The sequence below is a fragment of the Stegostoma tigrinum genome, chromosome 18 (assembly GCF_030684315.1).
Source record: "Stegostoma tigrinum isolate sSteTig4 chromosome 18, sSteTig4.hap1, whole genome shotgun sequence".
In the NCBI taxonomy this organism is placed as follows: domain Eukaryota; kingdom Metazoa; phylum Chordata; class Chondrichthyes; order Orectolobiformes; family Stegostomatidae; genus Stegostoma; species Stegostoma tigrinum.
In genome coordinates, this window is record NC_081371.1 from 25,472,390 (window position 1) to 25,494,066 (window position 21,677).

The 21,677-nt window shown below is 44.4% G+C and overlaps 1 protein-coding gene across 1 annotated transcript; it reads left to right on the top strand.

The window, feature by feature from the left end:
- Window positions 1–380: 380 nt before the first annotated feature.
- On the top strand, window positions 381–20,532 carry rtcb (RNA 2',3'-cyclic phosphate and 5'-OH ligase). The gene is made up of 12 exons (XM_059652413.1): window positions 381–530; window positions 4,752–4,830; window positions 5,997–6,064; window positions 7,000–7,099; window positions 9,704–9,860; window positions 11,271–11,427; window positions 13,339–13,498; window positions 14,944–15,119; window positions 15,903–16,091; window positions 16,626–16,736; window positions 17,912–18,031; window positions 20,074–20,532. Exons 1-12 carry the CDS (start codon window positions 438–440, stop codon window positions 20,179–20,181), a joined length of 1,518 nt encoding a protein of 505 aa, XP_059508396.1. The 5' UTR covers window positions 381–437; the 3' UTR covers window positions 20,182–20,532.
- Window positions 20,533–21,677: the final 1,145 nt, after the last annotated feature.

Sequence of the window (21,677 nt, forward strand, 5' to 3'; positions counted from 1 at the left end):
TCGATTCCAGCCTTGGGTGACTGTCTGTGTGGAGTTTGCACATTCTCCCAGCGTCTGCGTGGGTTTCCTCTGGGTGCTCTGGTTTCCTCCCACAGTCCAAAGATGTGCTAGGTGGATCGGCCATGGTAAATTGCCTGTAGTGTTCAGGGGTGTGTGGGTTCTAGGGGGATGGATCTGGGTGGGATGCTTCAAGGGGCGGTGTGGATTTATTGGACCGAAGGGCCTGTTTCCACACTGTAGGCAATCTAATCTAATCTAATCTAATCATATTAGTCGGAAGGGTGTTTTGACGTGGTTTGCATTGGTCTGGGGGTTTGAAAAGCTCAGACTCAAACGCACTATCGAGTCGCCGCCTGTTTTGAGTCGAAGCGGGAGCAGTAGGTGTGGTGCGCACGCTCAGTTTGGTTCTGGGCTGGTGTGAAGCTGCGGTGATCGCCATGAGTCGCAGTTACAATGATGAGCTGGGTTATCTGGACAAAATCCACAAAAACTGCTGGAGGATTAAAAAGGGCTTTGTGCCAAACATGCAGGTAATTCAAGCGGCCTGACAGAGAAACAGAAGTGGACACATGACGTGGCAGTTTCTACTTGTTTCTCCGCTCATCTCCCCACCCTCCACCCCCGACCCGTCTATACCCCACTCACAACCTCCCCCTCCACCCCCGGCCCGTGTCTACCCCACTCACAACCACCCCCCTCCACCCCCGACCCGTCTATACCCCACTCACAACCACCCCCCTCCACCCCCGACCCGTCTATACCCCACTCACAACCACCCCCCTCCACCCCCGGCCCGTCTATACCCCACTCGCACCCCACTCACACCCCCCCCCCCCCCGGCCCGTCTGTACCCCACTCACACCCCCCCCCCCCGACCCCCGGCCCGTCTCTACCCCACTCACAACCCCCCCCCACCCCCGGCCCGTCTCTACCCCACTCACAACCTCCCCCCCCACCCCCGGCCCGTCTCTACCCCACTCGCACCCCACTCACACCCCCCCCCCCACCCCCGGCCCGTCTCTACCCCACTCACACCCCCCCCCCCCCCGGCCCGTCTCTACCCCACTCACACACCCCCCCCCCCCCCGGACCCCCGGCCCGTCTCTACCCCACTCACAACCCCCCCCCCCCACCCCCGGCCCGTCTCTACCCCACTCACAACCCCCCCCCCCCCCCCCCACCCCCGGCCCGTCTCTACCCCACTCACAACCCCCCCCCCCCCCCCCACCCCCGGCCCGTCTCTACCCCACTCACAACCCCACCCCCGGCCCGTCTCTACCCCACTCACACCCCCCCCACCCCCGGCCCGTCTCTACCCCACTCACACCCCCCCCACCCCCGGCCCGTCTCTACCCCACTCACACCCCCCCCACCCCCGGCCCGTCTCTACCCCACTCACACCCCCCCCACCCCCGGCCCGTCTCTACCCCACTCACACCCCCCCCACCCCCGGCCCGTCTCTACCCCACTCACACCCCCCCCACCCCCGGCCCGTCTCTACCCCACTCACACCCCCCCCACCCCCGGCCCGTCTCTACCCCACTCACACCCCCCCCACCCCCGGCCCGTCTCTACCCCACTCACACCCCCCCCACCCCCGGCCCGTCTCTACCCCACTCACACCCCCCCCACCCCCGGCCCGCCTCTACCCCACTCACACCCCCCCCACCCCCGGCCCGTCTCTACCCCACTCACACCCCCCCCACCCCCGGCCCGTCTCTACCCCACTCACACCCCCCCCACCCCCGGCCCGTCTCTACCCCACTCACACCCCCCCCACCCCCGGCCCGTCTCTACCCCACTCACACCCACCCCCGGCCCGTCTCTACCCCACTCACACCCACCCCCGGCCCGTCTCTACCCCACTCACACCCACCCCCGGCCCGTCTCTACCCCACTCACACCCCCTCCACCCCCGCCACCCCCCGGCCCATCTCTACCCCGCTCACACCCCCCCCCCCCAAACCCCGCCACCCCCGGACCGTCTCTAACCCGCTCACACCCCCCCCCGCCACCCCCGGCCCATCTACCCAGCTCACACTCCCCACCCCCGGCCCGTCTCTACCCCACTCACACCCCCTCCACCCCCGCCCCCCCGGCCCGTCTCTACCCCACTCACACCCCCCCCACCCCCGGCCCGTCTCTACCCCACTCACACCCACCCCCGGCCCGTCTCTACCCCACTCACACCCCCTCCACCCCCGCCCCCCCGGCCCGTCTCTACCCCGCTCACACCCCCCCCCCCCCCCCAACCCCCGCCACCCCCGGCCCGTCTCTACCCCGCTCACACCCCCCCCCCCCCCAAACCCCGCCACCCCCGGACCGTCTCTAACCCGCTCACACCCCCCCCCGCCACCCCCGGCCCATCTACCCAGCTCACACTCCCCACCCCCGGCCCGTCTCTACCCCACTCACACCCCCTCCACCCCCGCCCCCCCGGCCCGTCTCTACCCCGCTCACACCCCCCCCCCCCAACCCCCGCCACCCCCGGCCCGTCTCTACCCCGCTCACACCCCCCCCCCTCCCCCAAACCCCGCCACCCCCGGACCGTCTCTAACCCGCTCACACCCCCCCCCCCCGCCACCCCCGGCCCATCTACCCAGCTCACACTCCCCACCCCCGGCCCGTCTCTACCCCGCTCACACCCCCCCCACTCCCCACCCCCCGGCCCGTCTCTACCCCGCTCACACCCCCCCCCCCACTCCCCACCCCCGGCCCGTCTCTACCCCGCTCACACCCCCCCCCCCCACTCCCCACCCCCGGCCCGTCTCTACCCCGCTCACACCCCCCCCCCCCCCCCCCACCCCCGGCCCGTCTCTACCCCGCTCACACCCCCCCCCCCCCACCCCCGGCCCGTCTCTACCCCGCTCACACCCCCCCCCCCCCCACCCCCGGCCCGTCTCTACCCCGCTCACACCCCCCCCCCCCCACCCCCGGCCCGTCTCTACCCCACTCACACCCACCCCCGGCCCCTCTCTACCCCACTCACACCCACCCCCGGCCCGTCTCTACCCCGCTCACACCCCCTCCACCCCCGGCCCGTCTCTACCCCGCTCACCCCCCCCCCCCCCAACCCCCGCCACCCCCGGCCCGTCTCTACCCCGCCACCCCCCGGCCCGTCTCTAACCCGCTCACACCCCCCCCCCCCTGCCACCCCCGGCCCGTCTCTACCCAGCTCACACTCCCCACCCCCGGCCCGTCTCTACCCCGCTCACACCCCCCCCCACTCCCCACCCCCGGCCCGTCTCTACCCCGCTCACACCCCCCCCACCCCCGGCCCGTCTCTACCCCGCTCACACCCCCCCCCACCCCCGGCCCGTCTCTACCCCGCTCACACCCCTCCCCACCCCCGGCCCGTCTCTACCCAGCTCACACTCCCCACCCCCGGCCCGTCTCTACCCCGCTCACACCCCCCCCCCACTCCCCACCCCCGGCCCGTCTCTACCCCGCTCACACCCCCCCCCCACCCCCGGCCCGTCTCTACCCCGCTCACACCCCTCCCCACCCCCGGCCCGTGTCTACCCCGCTCACACCCCCCCCCCCCCCTCCCCACCCCCGGCCCGTGTCTACCCCGCTCACACCCCCCCCCCCCAAACCCCCGGCCCGTCTCTACCCCGCTCGCGCACCCCCCACCCCCGGCCCGTCTCTACCCCGCTCGCGCACCCTTCCCGACTCTACCTTGCCCACACCACCTCTGCCTGTCTCTATCCCTCATCTGTCTGTACCCCACCCTCTTCATGTACCTCACTGACACCTCAGTCACTTGCCCTGCCTTACTACTTAAGAGAAGATCAAGTTTCGATCTTTCTCTACTAGGTACATGCAAATACTAAATAAGAAAATCTTCTTGTAGACAAGTGACAAATTCCCATCTATCCAAACTCTTAACACGATGGCAGTCCCAGTCGTATTTTTGTTTTAGGAAGTTAAAATCCCCTGCCATTACAACTTAGTCAGGAACTTGAAGGGCAAAATTCAGCTATTTGATAAACTTGTAAAATTCCAATTGATCCATTTACCCAACCCTTCAAGCATTACCTGTCCTGTATATGGGAGAATTTGTGGATTAAGCATTGCATATATCTGCCATCTCAGAACCGATTGAACTAATCTAGAAGCAAATCACTTTTGATTCCCAAGGTTCTTCATGAGCTGTAAAGCACTTTGAGTTAGCCAGTGGTAATGGTGTAAATGTAAGGCTTTTTTTAACCAAACGTGTGTTAATGGGGGTGCAGTTGTGCTGTGGTTTTGGTTGAAGCATTTATGCTTTCCAAGATATCAAAAGAACTCTGAACTGCTCTTTGAATAATCATTTGGGATTTTGTGCACTTTGGTTTAAAGTCTTAGTGGCTGCACTTTTAAAAATATAGGACCATCTCAATCCTGCCTAAACATGCCAGATGGAATATTCCAGGTGTTTATACCATCAGTGGGGCGCTCAGTCCCTTAACTTGGATAGAATAGTTTAAATGAACCAAACTCGTGCACACCCTTCCCCTGAGAAATAGCTGGTAACCGATTTGTTTAACTTTGCTTGGTCTTGTTCACAAGACTAAGTATCTATAGTTAGTGAATTGGATGCAAGGAGGAATCCCAGCTTGACCATTATACATTGGTATGAATTCCTGTATTTTGTGTGTTAATGAGATCTTAAACACAATATCACGAATAGAAATTTGGCAAAAATTGATTCTGTGGTGACATTTTGGGTATAATTTCTTAAAGATGGAACTGATTTTTCTGTGTTCCAGGTGGAAGGGGTATTTTATGTCAATGATACCCTGGAGAAATTGATGTTTGAGGAGCTGCGAAATTCATGTCGTGGAGGAGGTAACAACAAATTACAAAGTATTAGTGACAAATAATCAATTCAGGAGCTAGATTTCACGTGATAAAAAGATTATATGTAGAATCTCAATAGCATTTGCTCATTTTGATTTGGTGTTATAATTTGGCCTTGGTGTTGGGAGTGGGGTGACATTAGATAGCGGAGTTATACTCTTGCTCATGAAGCACTATTAGTCAATGATGAATGTACATTGAAGAAAACTATTGTTCTACTAATTTGCTATCATACTAGTAATGACATATTGTACAAGCGACTAGACTATTGGTCCAAATGTCTGGCCTACTAATCCGTAGGCCTGTGTTCAAATCCCATCAGAGCAGCTGTTAATTAACAGGAACCAGGAATCTAAAGTTAAATTCCTCAACTTCTTGAGGGTGATTTGTGATGGCCTGACCAGCATTAAGTATGCGAAGTGAATGAATTAAACAAAAGGTTCGAACAATGAACCTGTGGATGTAGCAACAAAGTGAAAGGAATACCAGGAAATACATGTCCTGAGATTTACTCTGTGTCCAAGGGCCTAAGTTTTTTGTTTTCTGTTTATTAATGTCAGGTCTGCTCCTTGATATTTTTGTGAACATAATTTTAACTTTTTAGATAATATTGATGCTTGCTAGATCATGTTTATATATGTTTAGCTTAAATGATGTAGACAGTAGCACATTCCAACATCATATCTGTGTGATTTTGTTCATCTAGGATGTTTGCTTGCATATGTAGATTAACATTATTGGCTTACTAGAGCCACAGTAGCACATTCCAACATCATATCTGTGTGATTTTGTTCATCTAGGATGTTTGCTTGCATATGTAGATTAACATTATTGGCTTACTAGAGCCACAGTAGCACATTCCAACATCATATCTGTGTGATTTTGTTCATCTAGGATGTTTGCTTGAATATGTAGATTAACATTATTGGCTTACTAGAGCCACAATGTCAATATGTAAAGCAGTGTAGTCCTATCTTTTTTTTTTGACTGCACTTGCAAATTTGGTATGATCTGGGTCCTCACAGAATGGATGGCTGAGAGCATTTTTTTTTAAATTGATGAACTATCCTTTTCAACTGCTTTGTCTTTCAGTATACATCTTATTACTTATAACTACAGGAAAGCTCAAAAGGCTGATCCTTTTTTTCTTCTAGGTGTGGGTGGTTTCATGCCAGCCATGAAGCAGATTGGAAATGTGGCAGCATTGCCAGGGATTGTTCACGTGAGTCGGTGTTCGCTTAACTTCAGATTTGTTCCTCTGTGGAACACTTTTTTGCAAAATCAACTGAATGTAATATTACGAAGGAAAATTTATTCTGACTGTGCATCTTGTTACATAAGAATAGAGGTCTGAAGTGGGTGTCAAAAAGCTTGACTAATAGAATAAATCAATCAAAATAATGTAACTTCTAAATTTTTGGTGTGAAACATTTATATTAATTTGTGGGCTGCTACAATTGCAAATGGGTGCACTTGTATGCTGGATTTCTGTGAATTGCACATGGTAAAATAAAACGATAAACCCTTTCTACTTTTGTATTGTAGAATTAAAGGGGAGTAAATACCTGAAAAAGATTTTTGCGTTGATGTGTTGCGGAGGTATTCAAAATTCAAATTCAAATTAACCAACAAATTGTTCTGATCTGACTAAATTTTGTGCTCGTGAATGCTGTCGTTTTCTTGGGAACAGATTTTTTTGAAAATTGATTACATCAAAATATGAAATGTGTCTAAATAATATACAAGTTGTCTGCTATATTGGGAATTTCACATAAAACATGAGTTAAGATTACTGACAAAGTTGCATTTGATTATCGTGGTTGCAAGCTGGCATTATGAAGGGTTCTGACCTAATAATAGTTGGAGGCACTGTCGCTTCCTGATCCACGATGGTTGTTAGGCCAAAATTTGTGTCCTTTCTTGTGTAGACTCTTTTGCTGAAACTTAAAGCCTTCAGGATGATATGGTTAGAAATGTGACTATAAGACTGCACATTTTAAAAACTTCACGAAATTTTGCCGGTAATGAGTTTGTAATCCAGCAGTTAAAACTATTCTAGAATCTAGCAGAATTCTTTGCACTTGTGGATTGTGATGTATTTGTTTCAGACTGCATTTCTAGTTGTTGAAGTATTGATCTTATTAATTCTTTCCAAAGAAATCCATTGGACTCCCTGATGTCCATTCAGGTTATGGGTTTGCAATTGGAAACATGGCTGCCTTTGACATGAATAATCCCGATGCCGTGGTATCACCAGGTAAAACTAAAAACAAACCTCTCTGGATGAGTTGATGCAGCCTTTTCAACTGTAGAACATTTGATAAGTTGAGGGTCTGAGCTTTTTCTTAATAACCTGCATTAGATTGGTTGGAGTACATTCAATTAGAAAAATACACCAATATAATCATCTTCATGATTCCTATATAATTGCCTCCTTTTTAGGGCAATCTTTCTGACAGTGCCAAAGCATTATGAGGACAAGAATATCAAAACGCAGCCCTTGAGCTTCTCTGAACATGCCCTCAAAGCAAACTTCAGAAGTTTTGCACTCTAGCTCTTTGTAGGTCCGAGGATGTAAATTGTATGGCTCAATTTACAGGCTGTAACCTGTCAAGTAGCTCCTCCAAATCTGGTTTTCCAAGGTTCTAGGTTGGGAAAAGGGAAGGAAATGGTGAAGGAGAATTTGCAAGTTTCAGTCTGAAGATGTCTTGTTACTTCTGAATTTGGAGGTTGTACCACATCTTTCTGTGAGTGACTTAGATTGCTGATCATCACACATTTTAAATAATTGCCAAAAGAAGCAGAGGCGACATGGGGCAATCGTTTTTTTTTGTAGCGAGAGGTTAGCATCTGGAATGCAATGCCTGATAGTGTATTGGAGGGCAGCGCAATCAAGAATTTATAAAAATGCTGTTGGATTATTGTATAACGAGAAGATTTGCAGGGTACTGAGAAAAGCAGGAAAGTGAAACTAGTTGAATCTTTTCCAGCATAGAATCAGCTCTGACAGGTCAGATGAACTGCATTCTTATCGCAGATTTTTTTGAGTCCAGTTGTGTGCCTTTCCTAACCAATGTTTCCTTGCAGCACAGGGACAATTTCATGGTCATAAGCCATACATTAGTTAGTTCCAGATCTGACTGTTCCAGTTCTATCCTGGTTATCATCCTGTCCCACCGCTCTCCATATGCACAATTTTCCACATCCAGAATTCTGCAATATGTATCTTAAGTTGCAGCAAGTCTCTCTCTCTCTCTCTCTCTCTCTCTCTCTCTCTCTCTCTCTCTCTCTCTCTCTCTCTCTCTCTCTCTCTCTCTCTCTCTCTCTCTGCACCACCTCCACACCCTTCCTGTTCCCACAGCCTCGTCGAGCCCCATAACACCCAAGGTCTTGGTGCCGCTCCAGTTCTGGCCTCTAGCCACTTCGATTTCCTTTGCTTCAACATTAGTGACCTGCCTTCATCTCTTGCTCTTGCTCTCTCCTCTTCTTCCCCTTCCGTTTAGGATGCTCCATACAACTGCACTAAACAACCAAGTCTTTTACCCTAATATCTGCTAGTGTGGTTTGATGTTGCATGTTTTTTTTGACAAGCACTTGAGGGTGTCTTCCTATGTTGAAGGTGCTGTGGAAGTATATGTTGTCATTACTAATCAAGAGCTGAATTTTACCTGTCCCTAGTCTAATCTCCCTGGCTAAAATTAACTAGATCCTGTAGTCCTTGCCAGTACTAACTTGCAAAGAACAACAAGAACATAGTGACTCAAGCGGAGATTGGGGACGTCTAGCAGCATCTGTGGAGAGGGCAGAAGTTGGTGTTTTGAGACCAGTTCTGAAGAAAGGTCACTGGACTTGAAGTTTTGATTCCGCTTTCTCTCTGTAGCTGTGGCTGGCCCTGCTGAACTGCTGAACTGCTCAACGATTTCTGTTTTTGTTTTGGATATTCAGCATCTGCAGTTCTTTGTTATATTTTCATTAAAAGGAGAGGTTTTTTTGGGGACTTCAGGAATTACCTTCACTACTTTGTATACCGCAATTATATCACACCCTGGTCAGAGCCCATTTGGAGTAACAGTTCAGCTCTGGCCACTGCACTTCAAGAAAGATGTTTTGACGTTGGAGAGTTGAATGCAGCAGAACGATGCTGGGTGCTGAAAGGGTTTGCTTAAAGAGGACAGGGTACATAAATGTACCCTATGCTCAGTCAAGTTTGATGGGTGGCCTAAGCAAGGTGATCAAAACGTTTGAGAAAGAATTGATAGGAAGAACAGTGGCTCAGTGGTTAGTACTGCTGCCTCACAGCACTGGGGACTCTGGGTTAATTCTGGTTTTGGGCGACTTTCTATGTGGACTTGCATGTTTTCCCAGTTTCTGTGTGGATTTCCTCCCACAGACAAAAGATGTGAAGGTTTGGTGGAGTGGCTATGTTGAATTGTGCTACAGTGCTTTGGACTGTGCAAGCAGGGCAGTTTACCGTGGTAACTGCAGGGTTGTGGGCTCTAGGTCTGGATGGGATGCTCTTTGGATGGTTGAGGAGGAGACTCTGAGCTGAATGGCCTTTTTCTGCACTGTAGTGATACTATGTCTCTATCTATACTGTTGTTGTTTTCATGCGTTTCACTCCTGCTTCCAGATACTTGGACATCTCTGCAATAGAAAACTAAGCTTCAATTCTATTTTCTATTTGATGTGCATATTCTTTCAAATCCATGTTAGTACTGAAGGTTTTTGTTTATGAAGAACTCTGAATTGAGCAAAACATATGTTTGTTCACATACCTGATTTTTGGGGAAGGGTGGGCTGTGGAAATGAGGAAGTAATGTTGTAAGAGCATTATTTATGAAAGTATGTTTTGTTTTTGTAGGTGGTGTGGGTTTTGACATCAACTGTGGAGTGCGTTTGTTGCGTACCAACCTTGATGAAGGGGATGTGCAGCCAGTAAAGGAACAACTGGCTCAGGCCATGTTTGACCACATTCCTGTAGGAGTCGGATCCAAGGGAGTTATCCCAATGGGTGCCAAGTAAGAATGCTGTGCACGGACTGGAAAGAAGGGAATGGAAAGTTTTTATTTTTGAAGGGGAAAGATTAGGAGACAATGAGAACTTTTGTTGCGAATTAGGTATTTAGCAGTTATCACCTTCTGAGTACAGGTTTTTAAAGGAATGAGGTTTTGCTGTTGTTACCATGTTTGTTTTTGAATGGTGTTTAAATGTATATGAATATTTAGATGAATAGTTATTTTTACTTCGACAATGTCATGACATTAATTTTGTTAGTCAGAAATGACAGGCTTTTAAAAATCTTCTGTACTGCAACATGTCTCTGTATTTTAGTCTACTTATGGAGATGATTTTTTCCTTTCTCCTTGAGAATGCTTTGCTTTGCTTTTTTTTCTTTCTGTTGCAAGTAAAATAAATTTCCATACCAAATAATACCTTTTTTTGAATTACTTTAGGCATTAGATCTAACATGCCCTTCAACACATTCTTCCTTCAAAACTGGTTAACCAGCATTTGCCGTAGACTTTAAATTCCCAAAACATTTATTCAGTTTTATTTTAGAAAAGAATCAAGCAGCAACAGAAAAGGAATGTGTAATAGTTGAACTTTATAAGCTGCACATTTTATAATGGGGAATTTTTTAGTACAAATTTGGGAATTTGTAATTTTAATGTAGTTATCAATGTTTTTGCAGTTACAGTTAGTTATTTGGTTTAGTTTCTTTTTGATGCTTTCTGTCAGATCAGATTTTTTTTTCCTGCCATAGACACCTAGTCAAAACTGAGTTTGAAAAGCACAAGCTAGTGCTGCGTAAAATCAGTAACCAACTGGCGAATTCCGAGAGCTGCTAATCATAGCTATTGGAACAAATGTCACAGCATGTTAATGTTTGAATGGTGTGGTTTAGCTGTTCTCTTGAATGAACTGTCAGATAACAGACCGTTGTTGCCGCCAACTCTGCATTGGCTACTTTCTGTGATTCAGTTGTTTCTTAGTTTCCTTGCGTATGATTTTTAAAAAGACAGCAATATTGAATCATAAGATAGATTTGCTTAATTTTTGTTGCAGTGATGTAAAAATTATTTTTCACTTGAAAGAAATATCTCAAGGAATAATCAATTTTAATTTATAAAGTTACTGTTGTTTATGTGAAACATTGTTTGGAATATGGGCTTGAACTTTAAAAGGACCAGAAAGCTTTGAATGCTTTGTGTTCACAGTATTTCTCCACTCTTAACAAATATGTGTTGAAAGTACTCTTCAATTTTCTACTTCAGATAAATTTTAAGGCCTGATTTAAATATTGTTTGTCTAGTGAACCTTTACTATGTTGTACCAATCTCCAAAATAACATACAATTATTGAATGTTGGTATATGTCATTAATTAGACCCTTGTGCTACCTTGCTGACAGCTGACATTTATTTGCAGAGACTTAGAAGAAGCTTTGGAGATGGGAGTGGATTGGTCACTGAGAGAAGGCTATGCCTGGGCTGAGGATAAAGAGCACTGTGAAGAATATGGTAGAATGTTGCAGGCAGATCCATCCAAGGTTTCTGCAAAGGCCAAAAAGAGAGGATTGCCTCAGGTAACTTTTTTATATGTGCATTTTTCATGACTGAAAGTAAACATGAGACCTCTTCTGTGCCTATGCTGTAGAATTGCCCAAGAGCAGTTATTATATCCCCCTTGGAAATTGTGCTAATTCCCAAACCCAGTTACTTCTGATGTTGTCACAAGCTTAAAGGTTCAATCACATTACAAATCCTTAATTTATCTATCTCAGGTACTCAAGTCGTGGAAAATGCTGACCAGCTTGTTACTTAACAGGAACCACTACAAATCAATTCTAGCCATAGGCAAACAAAAACATGAAAATTCAACATTTAATGCTGCCAACTGAAATGACTCCCTAAAACCCCTACATACGTGCAAACGAACAAAAACACATGCATAACACTGTGCAGCTGGAGGAACACAGCAGGCCAGGAGAGGGGATCGGAGGAGCAAGAAAGCTGACGTTTTGGATCGGGCCTCTTCTTCAGAAATGGGGAAGGGGGCTCAGAAATAGATAGAGAAAGGAGGGGTTGGGCTGGGGAAGGTAGGTGGGATGGTGTTAGGTGACTGCAGGTAGGCAATGGTGGGGATTGGTTAGTGAGGTGGGAAGAGCGCTTAGGTGGAAAAGAAGAGGGGTAGGTTGTGTCAGGTCAAGGAGGCGGGATGAGAGAGTGGATTGGTCATGGGATGTGGCCGGGGGTGGGAATTAGGCTGTCGGCTCCCGAGGTGGAAAAAGAGGTGCTGCTCTTCCAGTTCACAATGACGCCACCTGCAAACTGTAGACCAACACCCACGACTCCCTATCTGCACTCACCTATCACCATCCCAGCCCCACCCCTTCCCCTCCTCTATTTACTTCTGAGCTCCCTTCCCCCTCACCATTTCTGAAGAAGTGTCTTGACCTGAAATGTCACCTTTTCTGCTGCCTGGCCTGCTGTGTTCTTTCAGCTCCTCACTGTTATCTCTTGACTCCAGTGTCAACAGTTCTTGCTATCTCTCTAAGCAAAAACAAATGTGGATGGAAGAAAATGTATAGTGGGGAAACAGTGCAGTGTCACCAGTCCACAGATTTGACCTGCTGCATTCATTTAGCTCCACACTTTAGCTCGGATTCTCCAGCATCTGCAGTTCCCATTATCTCTGTCACTTCTGCTTTCTCTTTTTGTGCTCTGATCTTTGTATTCAAATCTGAAAAGTTCTTCTTTTGAAGACCAAATGGGGGTGGGGCAGGTACCCATTAATTGTTCTCAGTCATTGGTTGGAGGCTACAGTTTATACTATATCGTGGGAGAGAATCTTACTGTTTTGGTTACTTTACTGCATTTTGCAGTCTATGGATTTCCTCCTCTCTCTTGCTTACGTTCTCTGGCTTCTGGACAGGTGGAGATTCGCTTGTCATGCTGAAGACTCTTGGCCCATGAACCTGATTTGAACTGAACCAAATCAACAGCCTGCCTCTGAAGCTTTTTAAAAATACAGATGCCCTTGGGTTTCATTCATCTTCCCACCCCCCACTGAATTTTTCCATTTTTGGTCCACAATCCCAAGTAAAGAATAGTAAAATGATTTCTTTATACAGTGTGTGGTAACTGGTTAGTTACACGAAGATTTCGCCAAGATTCACTTGTTGCATGTCAATTCATGGGTATTGACTTTGTGTGCAGTTTTTTAAATTGAACGGTTGTGTTGCTATCTGTCTGCAAATCCTTTCGTTTTGATCTCTTGTAACTTTGTGAACAATGCCCAAGTTTCTGGATAATCGAAGTTCATTGTATACAACTAATGGCATACCAAGTCATTTCCTGATTTTGTTTCTTTGTGTGGTGAGGTGTAGTTTTCAGTTCTTCAAAGTCAATTATACTTGAGTTAAACTTTGTCATTGTTACAACGTGATTCTTAGGAAGCATCTAGAACTGAATTGATGCACTCTCGTTTTGTTTAGCTGGGCACTCTGGGTGCTGGAAACCACTATGCTGAGATTCAGGTGGTGGATGAAATCTACAATGACTATGCAGCTCGTAAAATGGGCATTGACCACAAAGGCCAAGTGTGTGTCATGATTCACAGTGGGAGCAGAGGTTTTGGACACCAGGTTGCAACAGGTGAGATGTTTTTTTCCTGTACTTACACCAGGTTATCTGTATTCAGTACAAAGCCTCCTTCTGGTGCTAGTATTCCATTCTAATAGTATACAAACTGAGAATTGAAGTACGGTCACTTGAACCTGCACTCTCATTCAATGAGACTATAGCTAATGTTTGAACTTTACCTGGCCCATATATCCCTTACTCTCCTTTTTATTGTGCAGCTATGTATCAATTCCAGCTTGAAAACATCTTACTGAATGCTATTATTTCTCCTTACGGTAGTCTTAATTGGATGAGGTGAGCAGGCATGAGTGGCTAAATGATCTACTGCTTACTGTACTTCTAGTGTGTCTCGCCAAAGCTCAGCCCTGTGACAGCAACTCTTCTACGCCTTTGCCATCCAATCTTCTGGCAAGAAATCTGTTGGACTATAACCTGGTGTTGTGTGACTTCTGACTTTATCCACCCTAGTCCAACATCTAAGATATTTTCAGATTTGAAATAATTTTTCCGTTTAAAACAAAATCTAATCTATTACTACCTGGCGATGACTGACTGCTTGGTTTTGGGAGAGAGCATTTCACTAAAGCTGGGATAAAAAACAAGCTTAAGTTTTCTCTCAGTACAGTAATTAGTAGTGACATATCCTGTTTGAACTGTTATGTCAACATAGAATGAAGTGGCTTTTGAAGCTGTTTCAATAGAACTAAAAATGTACACTATCACCCTGCTATAGGAAGGATATTATTAAAGTGGAGAGGGTGCAAAAAGAGTTACATGGATGTTATCAGGACTGAAGGCTTAATTTAGAAGGAGAGGCAGGATAGCTGGGACCTTTTTTGCTGGAGCATAGGAAATTGAGGGGTGACCTTAAAGAGGTTAATAAAATAACGAGGTGCGTTGATAAGGTGAAGAGCAGGGAGATTCAAAACTAGAAGGCATTGTTCGAAGTTGAGAGGTGAAAGATTTATAAGGCCCCCAAGAGGTGATGTTTTCACAGAGGGTGGTTCATATGTGGAATGAACTGCCAGGGGATGTAGTCGATGCATGTACAGTTACACTAGTTAAAAAACATTTGGACAGGTACATGAGGGATATCGGCAAAACACAGACAAATGAGACTTGTTTGGTTTGGGAAACCTGGTCGGCATGAATGATTTGTACTGAAGGGTCTGTTTCTGTGCTGCATGACTTCTATGACCATGTTGACTCCTCAAAACAGGCATTATTTCTCTTGTTCATCACATGAAGTTTACTAATGTCCCTTTATAATACTGCTGACATGCATTGACGTACAAAAGGTGCAAATTAATTTTGTAAGTATGATCAATTTGAATGTTATAAGAAATCTATCTCTCCTTAGCTATACTTAAATTTCTATTGCAATGAAGTAAAATCTACATAGTATCCATTCATCATTCATTTTGCTAGCTGAGGAGGAGCCTTGCTTTGTTTTACAGATGCCTTAGTGGCTATGGAGAAAGCCATGAAGAGAGATAATATTATTGTCAATGACAGGCAGCTGGCGTGTGCCAGGATCGATTCCCAAGAAGGCCAGGACTATCTCAAAGGCATGGCAGCAGCTGGAAATTATGCCTGGGTGAATCGTTCCTCTATGACCTTCCTGTCAAGACAGGTAGAGCTTGTGTTACACTATTATTCAGCTGACGTTATAAACTTTCTATACCAACTGCCCCTCAGTTTATTTATTCTCCAAGCTTCTGTTCTTGTTTTAGTTATTTTTAAGTACGCACCTCGAACAATTTTTTATTTTATTTTAAAAGGGACTTCTGCTAGAGACTAATAATTGATTTGTAGGTTTGGGTTTGTTTCAGTCATTTCCAACAGTGTACCTTAACTCCTGCAGACCATTGAGGTCGTTCAAAATGGAGACAACTCATCACATCTGATTCTTACAAGCAGCTGTGGATAAAATAGCTTCTCGCTTTCTGCCTGAAACTGCACCTCCTGTACAAGTTGGTTTCATTGCTGTGTTGTTCATGTATTCAAACAAGATGAACACAGAATGGAAAATTAGCAAGTTAACTGTTTTCTACAAACTTAGCATAATTTTCTTCTCTGTGGTAGAATTTAATATATAGCTGCATTGTAGTGAAGAATTTTTTTGTTCCTCTCTCTATCCCATCTCAGTTCCATTTTCTTCTCTTTTCTCCCACTTCTCACTTCTGTTTGTCTTCTGATGTTTTGTGTTTTCATCTGCTTTCTATTCCTTCTCATTGTGCACTTTTCTTCGTCTATATTTCACGCTCTTCCATTTGTTTTTGTTCCATTCCTTGCCTCGCTCTAATTTATTTCTTGTCTCATCCTTTTTCAAACTTGCTTTCTCAAGTTCCTCATCCTTGCTCTAACTTTTATTCGGTATTCATTCCTTCTTCCTCTTGCACTGTCTGTATTTTAGGCATTTGCCAAAGTCTTCAACACTACACCGGATGATCTGGATATGCATGTGATTTATGATGTGTCTCACAACATAGCCAAAGTGGAGGAGCATGTGGTGGATGGGAAACAGAAAACACTGCTAATCCACAGGAAGGGTTCCACTCGGGCCTTTCCACCACACCACCCTCTTATACCAGTCGATTATCAGGTATGGAAATTAGAGATGAAACCTAGTTAACTAAGCTTTTTATAATGTGTAGAAACTAGCATGCAACATTCTGTCTAAGCTGCATGGCGGCTGGGAAACTCCATGCACATGCTTGATGTGCTGATGCATTGCTTCCATTTGGGAAGCTGTTGCTGCATACTTGGAGGTCCACACAGCAGCAGGAAAAGTTTTGAGTGAACATTACTTGCATTGTAGCTTATTGTTGAGACACTTTGGATGCATGACATGGAAAGAACTACTTGACATTTATGAGACATTTAGTATGTAAAGCTGGAGCTGTATTGATCTATTAGTATTAAAGTACTACATTTTAGTAAATGTTAAGACCTGCCATGTATGGAAGGTGTGTGAAAAAATGGGAATTGAAACAACATCACTGCAGCGATGAAAAGTATTAACAAACTTTTTAAAAGAATTATATGGATTACCATTCAGAAGATAATCTAATTCTGATACTGTTATGAAAGTATAATGATGTGTTTACCAATTTACCTTTGATTATAACCTCTTTAGTTGACTGGACAACCTGTTTTGATTGGTGGAACCATGGGAACCTGTAGCTATGTCCTTACTGGCACCGAACAAGGCATGACGGAAACTTTTGGAACCACCTGCCATGGGGCGGTAAGGAAATGTTCTGTGCTCCACTTCACATGTTAATTGCATGTTAAATTTCCAAGGGTTTGCCTTCCTAGAATTACTTACATTTTTGCGGATCTCCACAACTTAGTAAATTACCTGATTATCATCTGGTATTAATGGATTTCCGATTCTGATAAATATCAGAACACCGTCCTATCGAATACATTATACATCTAGATTATTTGACCTCTGCTATTTAACAGTCCTGATCCTGTCTTTTTCTCTTCTCCATATTTCCAATGTTCTCCTGGTGATAGGATTAACAAATCTTAAAAATAATTGGCAGTCACCGTTTTCGCTTGTTCAATACAAATTTTCTTCGTGCTACTGCTGTATACTAACACTGTCGTCAACAATGGTTAACTGATTGACCGTAGTCCCCAGCTGCATAAATGACCTCCAATTGCAGCATATGCTTCTCTATGTTCTCTTGATGCACTGTATCTTTGATTTGAATGAAGCTGCAGACTTAAGCCAGTAGATCTTGTTGGCTCAAAAGGGCTTTTTAAACATGACATAAGCTATTATTCATTTAGCATTTTATTCTAATGCTTTGGATATCCTACATAAGTTGGAACCATTTATCCAAAAACCTCAGGACAAACTGTTATTCAAATAAGGATTTTTTGGTTTTGGGATACACTTAGCCTGTAAAGGCGAAGGTTTTTTTCAAATGGGCGTGAACAGACTTATAGAAGTGCTGATTTTGGGACCTTTGGAAAGTAATCATCACCTTTTTTTTTGATCTGTTCAGGAAAGATTTAATTTTCTCTCTCCCTGGCCCCCAGTCCCACCCAAAAGGCCCAACTCAGTGAATCTACTGGTCTGTTCAAGTCTGCTTTTGAAACGACCTTGAGTTTCTGTCTTTTGATTTTTGGATGTGCAGAGAAAATAGAATAGTACAATAGAAAATTTGACTTTGTTCCTAGGTTATCAAAGTCTTGGGACAGATTCAGTCCATGTTTTAGAAATTTGTTGAAGTTGCAGTGTCATTAGCAAATAATTAAAAGTTTTCCCCTCATGGGTGTGAAAATGTAACATGAAAACACTATTGGTTTAATATTTAGAACTGTTGCTTGCAACCTTCAGACACGATTAGACTTCACTTTTATGTGAAGTATAGAGTTTGCATATAATGAGTATTTTTTTATTTCCAGGGGAGAGCTTTGTCACGTGCAAAATCCCGACGTAACCTTGATTTCCAGGATGTGCTGGATAAACTCGCAGACATGGGGATTGCTATTCGTGTTGCTTCACCCAAACTTGTGATGGAAGAAGTAGGAATGACATTTTGCTTTTGTATTTTTTTCATGATTTCTTTTGAAATTGGTTAAATGTTGTGTAAGCAAATTACTTAATTTTTTTCTATGCATGTTAAGTGAAATCAGTGAGAAAAATATGACAACCCTATGTGTATTTGAATTAAGTTTCTGAATACAGTCTTGTTATTGTAGGTATTAGTTTACAATGCAAGAAGCTTAAACTTACATTTATAAATGTAACAAAACAAAACGAGATGCAGTTTTCACTAGAAATAACTTACCCTCCGCTCGTACAGGAAATCCTTCCCCACATGCCATTTCTTTTGTGTTTAAGCCCACTTAGTATTAGCGGGCTGTTTTTGAAGGAGGTTCACCAGAAACAAATGCAGTTGATCTTTTCCCCCCCGCCCCCATCAGTTGATCTCCTCTTCTCCCCCCCACCCCCCCCAATCAGTTTCAGGTAGGCATTCCCTAACATTGACAGGAGTATCAAACATATCAAACAATTTCCTATTCCTCACCCTAAGTTGTAATTTTCATAATTCTTTAATCAGCTCAGATCAGTTAACTCACTAAAACTGAAGCATTTTTATATTCTTCTTCCTTTTAATACCAAAGGCATGGAGTTTGATGGAGACCTGCTCTGTGGCCTTTGCTAATGATGTACTTAGCAAGTTTGCAGATGACACTAAGATTGTTGGAGTAGCAGATAGCAAAGGAGACAGTCAGAGAATGCAGCACAATATAGATAGGTTGGAGAGATGGCAGCTGGATTTCAATCCAGGCAAATGCGAGGTGATGGAAAAGCCCTGGGGAAAATTGATGCAAAGAGGGATCCCAGTGTTCAGGTCCATTGTACCCTGAAGGTGGCAACACCGGTCGATAGTGGTCAAGAAGGCATATGGCATTCTTTCATTCGTTGGACGGGACATTGAATACAAGAGTTGGCAGATCAGGTTACAGTTGTATAGGATTTTGGTTCGACCACATTTGGAATACTGCATACAGTTCTGGTTGCCACATTACCAAAAGGATGTGGATGCTTTGGAAAGGGTGCAGTGGGGGTTCACCAGGATGTTGCCTGGTATGGAGGGCGCTAGCTATGAAGAGAGGTTGAGTAGATTAGGATGATTTACATTAGAAAGATGGAGTTTGAGGGGTACCTGAATGAGGTCTACAAAATCATGAGAGGCAGAGACAGGGTGGATAGCAAGAAGCTTTTTCCCAGAGTGGGGGACTGAATTACCAGGGGGTCACAATTTCAAGGTAAGAGCGGAAAAGTTTAAAGGGTGATGTGCGTGGAAAGTTCTTTTATGCAGATGGTGGTGGGTGCCTGGAACACATTGCCAGCGGAGGTGGTAGAGGCGGGCACGATAGTGTCATTTTAAGATTTGTCTGGACAGATACATGAATGGGCAGGGAGCATAGGGATACAGATCCTTGGAAAATAGGTAACAGGTTTAAATAGAGGATCGGCACAGGCTTGGAGGGCCGACAGGCCTGTTCCTGTGCTGTAATTTTCTTCTTTGTTCTTGTTCTGCTTAAATTTTGAGTTGACTGCTTGGTTCCTTCCTTTTTGGGTACTCACCATGGTTAATATCTGGATTCAGTAACTTTGATACCACTATTCAAGCTTTATTAAACTTTCCTTGAAGTCCAGCATTTTATGGAAGAGTTTTTAACGTAACCATCCTATTGATGACTTTGGAATTGATAGTGTATCCTTGCCAAGCTAGGGCCATACCAAAAATTGATATTGTCATCTAATTTCTATGTAATGGCTTGATATGTTACTTGGAAATTTATTTTTCAACTATTAGTTTGTGAAACAAGAGCCCTCACATTGGCATATAATGTAGTCGATGCATGTATTTTTTTTTTGGTTGTTTCTGTTCTTGTTTTTGAGATTGAAAACTTCTGTTCATAATTCTTTAGCAAAATATCATAAATTCAGTTATGATCTAGGTTTATATGGCTATTTTAGTTACATTACACAAAGCAGCACGAGTGTAAAACTTGTAGTCAACTGTTAAATAATGACTTTTTTTAATTTCTAGGCACCTGAATCCTACAAGAATGTAACTGATGTTGTGAATACATGTCATGACGCTGGGATCAGCAAAAAAGCTATTAAACTGCGACCTATTGCAGTTATAAAAGGCTGATAAAGGTTTCTTCATGATGGGCCAAATTTGGAAAAGTGCTTTGGATGGGCTGCTGCCACCTTTTTTGTTATTAAAAATAGTTTACCTATTTGAAAAGATCTTTATTTTTAGGTTTACTGTGCAACACATACTGAATTAAGTATTGTTCCACTTTCATTTCAGAAAATCTGAAATTGCATCAAATGTTGTTAGTAGCTTGTTTATTTTGGTGAGTTGTACTTCTTTTGTGCATATCTCTGCAGCTAAATTTGCAGAATGTTTCACATTATTAATTTGGTAAAGCAGGAGTTGTGGTTTTAAAAATCACAATGCAGTGGCTAGATCTACAATAAATTGGAAGTGTCTGTCAAACCTTGTGGCTTTTTGTAAATGCCTATTCTTTTGTGAAGAGGGAAAAATAACCTTAGTTTTATTAAGAAACCCAACGAATAATCACACACTTTAATCTCGCATACTGTACTACAATGTGCAACATATGCATTTGATATGTTGCCAGTTTGAAATGGTGAAACCACTGGCATATATTTTGTGGCAGTAATGACTGAGATTGTAGGTGGTTGCCATTGTTATTCATCTAAAACTGTCTGCAACTTCTGGAGTCCAGACAAGCACAGAATATTGCAAAAATGCTGACATCTCCATATTTCTACGTGAGCTGTTGTGATCGATGCACTTGCAGGAAATCTGTTGAATTAACCAGAAATTTCACTGTTAGGAACTGTTGGTCTCACTGTACAAGTCCTTGAAGCTTAATGAGTTGTAACAGGATCTTTAATGATGTACTTAATAGTAATTATCAAGTTGGCACCCTCACTGGGCCTGAAAATCTAAGTTTAGTTTGTGGAATGTCAAATTTTGTCCATAAATCTTACATATAAAAATGATCTTAGATTTGTTTGGAATGACATAGCAATATTTGTGATTATTTCAGCTTGTATCTGGAAATATAAATTAAAATGGAGGATAGTAAGTTTTTTTAAAACTAATACAGAAGCAAAATAGAGCAGATGCTCCACCAATACTGGAAATATGTGGTAGGTGAGGCAGCTTCAGTGGATAGGAAACCTTGTTTGTTGATGTGTGTGCATGTCCTTCTATGTAATTTATCTCTTATCTGCTGCATAATGTGATTGCTGTGTGCAAGATATGCCCTTTATGGGTGGGATTTAAACAGTATCACAACAAAAAAATCCCTTTTTTGTCTGTCTGCTAAAATTGGATGTTAGCTTTTTATGAATCGTGTACAAAGACTTCCAAATCCATTTGTTTGGTAGCTTTCTGCAGTCATTGTTTATTTTTTAAAAAAACATTCTGCTCCTCTACTATTCTTGCCAAAGGTCATAACCTCACTTCCCCACATTATATTCCATCTTCTGAGTTTTGCCCAATCACTTTTATAGACAGGGTGGATAGCTAGAAGCTTTTTCCTAGAGTGGGGGACTTAGTTACTAGGGGGTCACAATTTCAAGGTAAGAGAGGAAAAGTTTAAAGGGAGA